Genomic DNA, 4,139 nt, shown 5'->3' on the forward strand with positions numbered 1-4,139 from the left:
TCATATGCTGATATTTTGTGTGTATCTTTCTACTCTATACTATGTTGTTTTATGCTGTGTACTGAGCAAATCAATTATATCATTTTTTTGGAAGAATTTTCATTTTTTTGTGTGACTCCTGTATTTGATAGTGTGCATGAAAAGCATCTGTAATATATGAACAAGTCTATAAGTGTGGCGTTTTATCAAAATGGTCATTGAATTCAATAAGATATTAAAAAAGGAAAATGTAACGTAAAAGTTGTGGTACTTATAATTATTAATATATTAACTGTCATATACCATCTAAGGGTTCCCGATGCCGAGACAGAGACTTTATAGAGGATCCATCAAAGAGCCTTCTATACTCTACGATAAAAAAAAGGATTTGCAAAAAACATTTCACTTTTATGTACACATAATTTAAAATTTTATAGGAATCAAACCTAGAGTTCAAAACTCAATCAGTATCATTTATTTAAATGTATCATACATTTTAATTCGTTTAAGAAGATTAATAAAATTATATAGAGGCATCCAAAATTCAATATATCCTGCAACTTTCTATTTTTCCAATATATTTGAAAAGTTTTCATTCAACTCCAATTGCATAGCATGCAATATTACACGCATTCTTCACCATTGCCAAGCGGAAGTAGCCTGATTCACCCCAATTGCTTCCCTGAAAAAATAATTAATTATTCTAGTAATAGCCTGGAATTGACGGACTTCTTACCCAAGAATTGCGAACTATCCAGTACTGTTCATTAGTAGTAGAATCTTTTCCATATCCGACAATTACGACTCCTAATTTAAAAAAATAAGCTATTTATATTCGGACCCCTAACAAGCAAAGAGACCGTTTTTAGGTATCGTCTTTCTGTACCATGATAGCATACTCTTTACTTGTTAGGGGAGTCGACAATTTGGCATAACGTCTACTTAATAATTAGACTTACGGTTGACTAATGACATTTACTTCGGAACGTTCCCTTAAATTTGTTATAATTCGATAGGTCTAATTATTAACTAGACATTATGTCAAGTTGTCCACTAGGGTATTCAAAGCTCAGACAATTATCAAAAAGTTGTACAAATTCGCAATTTTTGTACGAATAAATTTGAATTTTTTTTCAGATGAGTAACTGAAAATGTTATCTTAACAATCAAAATCCAAATTTTAAACTCACCATGATTCACATTAAAGCAATCATTTGTATCAATTGTTGCATCAGGACAAGATGGATCACTAAAGATTCCACTTTCATAAAGTTGTAAAAGTCCAGAATCAGGTACTAACATAGCAGCAGCAACTGGACCATGATTTGCAATAATCGACTTCAAAGCAGTATCATTTCCTTTAATTTGTATTTGAAAAGTTTTACCGATATTAAGTTTTGTGTAACTTTTGACTTTACGGCATGAAGTTTTGACTCCTATGAATGGATAGTCGACTTCTTTTGCTAATTTATTTCCATAAGAATCTTTTAGGAAATCTGAAAAAATTGTTTAAATTGCAGGATTCAGATTATATTTGGTTTGAAGTTGAAACTGACTTACCAAGAGCTGTCATTGGCCAACCTCCATTACATCCAAAATCTTCATTATCACAATCAATAAGATTTTGCTTCGAAATTGTATAGTTCCAATTTCCCTTGATTACATTGAAAAATTCTGCACAAAAATCCTCATTTTTAACAATTCAAACTCAATTTAACATTAATTACCAACAACAGATGTAGCAGAAAATGCCCAACATGCTCCACATCCACCTTGATGAGCAATTGGCTGTGCATATCTTCGCCAATCAACTGATTCTGGTATATTGCCATAAAAATAATAATTCGATGCTGGCAATGATCTTGGCGTTCGAGGAATTCTCGTTCCACACATTTGATTGACAAACTGTTTTGGATCGAGATCAGAAAATTCATTTGTGCCGATTTTGAATCTATTTTTCAATGCTTTATTGAACCTTTCGATTAAGTTTAAATTTTTAAGGAAGTTTCTCTGTCGAATTGATCTTTCGACTGCTGACAAGCGCTCATAGTTCTTTCTGTATTTGTTGATGAACTGCCTAAATTGATCAAGAAAACCGGCAGAAACACACAGGAATAAAAGTGAGAAGACTAATAACTTTTTCATATTTTCTAGACTTATTAGATTGAAGATTCAACCTAAACTGTTTTGATTGTTGGACAATTGATGTGATTTATACTATTCTCTACATAGTGAATGGGTTTGCAGGATGGCCATTCATTTCATAATTCTAGTTACACTAGTAGTCGACATTAGATTGAAGATAAAATGAGAACCTGTAATCACCCCAGTTCACAAACAACTTATTGCTTTTGATAATATTTGAACAAGTGCATTAGAGGAATAAATGAATTTTTATGAAGTTCGTGGAATTAAAAACAGAAGTTTTATCATTTTCACGAATGACGACTTACAAATAAACATATAAATTCATCACAAGACACTGAAAACATAATTAAAAGCTATTTTCCATAAGATTGTCTCCAAAATACCTCAATCGATTATTTCGTTTAATCACAAGATTTATTATGTCTCAACTGAGACTGCTTACGTAATGTTCCTAATTTTAGTATCACGAAAAACTGCTAAAACATTATTAATAACATCAGTTAGTTTTTTTCACTTGAGCAAATGTTGAGCTTTTATGAGAAACGTCTGTAAATATTTTTGCTTCGTTCTGTGCCTTCCACGAAATTAAATCCAAAAAGAAAAACATTTACATTTTGAGGTATTTTTTGAAATGAAAATAAATTTAATCTGTAACGAGCAAATATTTAAGGTTGCTTGATGGAGGTTGCGACATGTATTTTTGGTATTTTATTTTTAGATAATCAACTGTAATGAGAGGATTTTATGGCACTTTAGTTTAAAATTGGAGGGTTTCATTCAGAGTTGTCAGATTAGGTCATTAGCTATATTATAGTAGATATTGTCTTTACCTAGACACATCCTTAGTACGGACGGTAAAAGATATGACTGTGATTGATTTTTGCTTTTTAAAGCCTTTGCCTTTCCCAAATAGCACAAGTCGATTAATCAGTCCAAAATCCTCAACCATGTCCCAACAGACAAGGACCATGTTCATGAGTACGCTCACACACCTGAGCATGCTCAATTGTATTGATCAGAGCTCAAAGTCGACTCGACTCCATACAAAACAAATACAAAATTCAAGTCGACTTCGTGCTCTGATGTTGATGAGTATGAGCGTGCTTATTTAAGTGAGTATGTTCATTATCTGTTAGGGATGCCGGCATAACTCTTATTTAGACTCATTCTAAACAAAAGCAAAGTCAGAGTCGTGCAAGTCTCGAGCCGGATTTTTGATTGATTAACCGATTTGTGATATTCAGTTTTGAAATTGTCAAAGATTTTAAAATCTTATTCCCCAGTAAAAAGCACACATGACAAAGCTGCAGAGCCTTCTTCATATTTTTACCAAAAATTTCTAAACTTAGTGATACTCAAACTAATGTTTTAACTCATAATCTAAAGATAATTCAGAAAATTAATTTTAAATGTAATTTTCATCCAATTAACATTTTACCTGACTACGCGCTTGGACAATGAAAATCAATCAGAGCAGGTTAAACTGAAATACTAAATTTTATTTTAAGCTTCCCCAAACAGTACCGAAATAATTTTTTTTTATAAACGTAAACATCATTAGAGGGAAAATAAATACATTAGAGATAATATTTATGGAAATAAAAAGAACTACGTACATATTTGTGTATGAGAATAAATAACAATTTTCATTCTAATAACCGTAGTAATATCAACAGCAACAACAACAATTGCAATAATGACGGCAATGTTAAAATGTTATTCGAGTATAATTTAAGCATTTAAACTGGATGAAAATTATGCAATTGTGTTATTATGCATTAAGCACTAAAAACATAAGAGTGCAGTTTTCCATTACATAAAATTTAAAACCAATTGTTTTGTAATTCATTCATATAAAATAAAGCACAATAAATATAATAATAAATTTTGTATATAAAATTGAATTAGAAATTGTATCCATTTAATTCAGTAGATTTACATTTTATGCAATATTGCAACACCGCGCTTCTCTCTATCCATGTCTGTCTTTATGTATGAGAATGAAGCAGTTG

General features: G+C 31.1%; 1 protein-coding gene across 1 annotated transcript; it reads right to left on the reverse strand.

The window, feature by feature from the left end:
• Nucleotides 1–571: 571 nt before the first annotated feature.
• LOC139092943 (cysteine proteinase 3-like) lies at nt 572–2,124 on the reverse strand. The gene is made up of 5 exons (XM_070643514.1): nt 1,707–2,124; nt 1,540–1,653; nt 1,170–1,475; nt 716–786; nt 572–661 (listed from the first exon to the last, which is right to left on the reverse strand). Exons 1-5 carry the CDS (start codon nt 2,122–2,124, stop codon nt 572–574), a joined length of 999 nt encoding a protein of 332 aa, XP_070499615.1.
• Nucleotides 2,125–4,139: the final 2,015 nt, after the last annotated feature.

The sequence above is a fragment of the Chironomus tepperi genome, unplaced genomic scaffold (genome assembly GCF_022539635.2).
Source record: "Chironomus tepperi strain 1889 unplaced genomic scaffold, CSIRO-AGI_Ctep_v1 contig_316, whole genome shotgun sequence".
NCBI classification, from domain to species: Eukaryota; Metazoa; Arthropoda; class Insecta; order Diptera; family Chironomidae; genus Chironomus; species Chironomus tepperi.

Coding starts and splice junctions, on each gene's coding strand:
- LOC139092943 (XM_070643514.1), bottom strand. CDS start 2,124: ATGAAAAAGTTATTAGTCTTCTCACTTTTATTCCTGTGTGTTTCTGCC. Junction 1,476..1,539: donor TTGGCCAATGACAGCTCTTG/GTAAGTCAGTTT, acceptor CAATTTTTTCAG/ATTTCCTAAAAGATTCTTAT. Junction 787..1,169: donor TTGCTTTAATGTGAATCATG/GTGAGTTTAAAA, acceptor TTTTTAAATTAG/GAGTCGTAATTGTCGGATAT.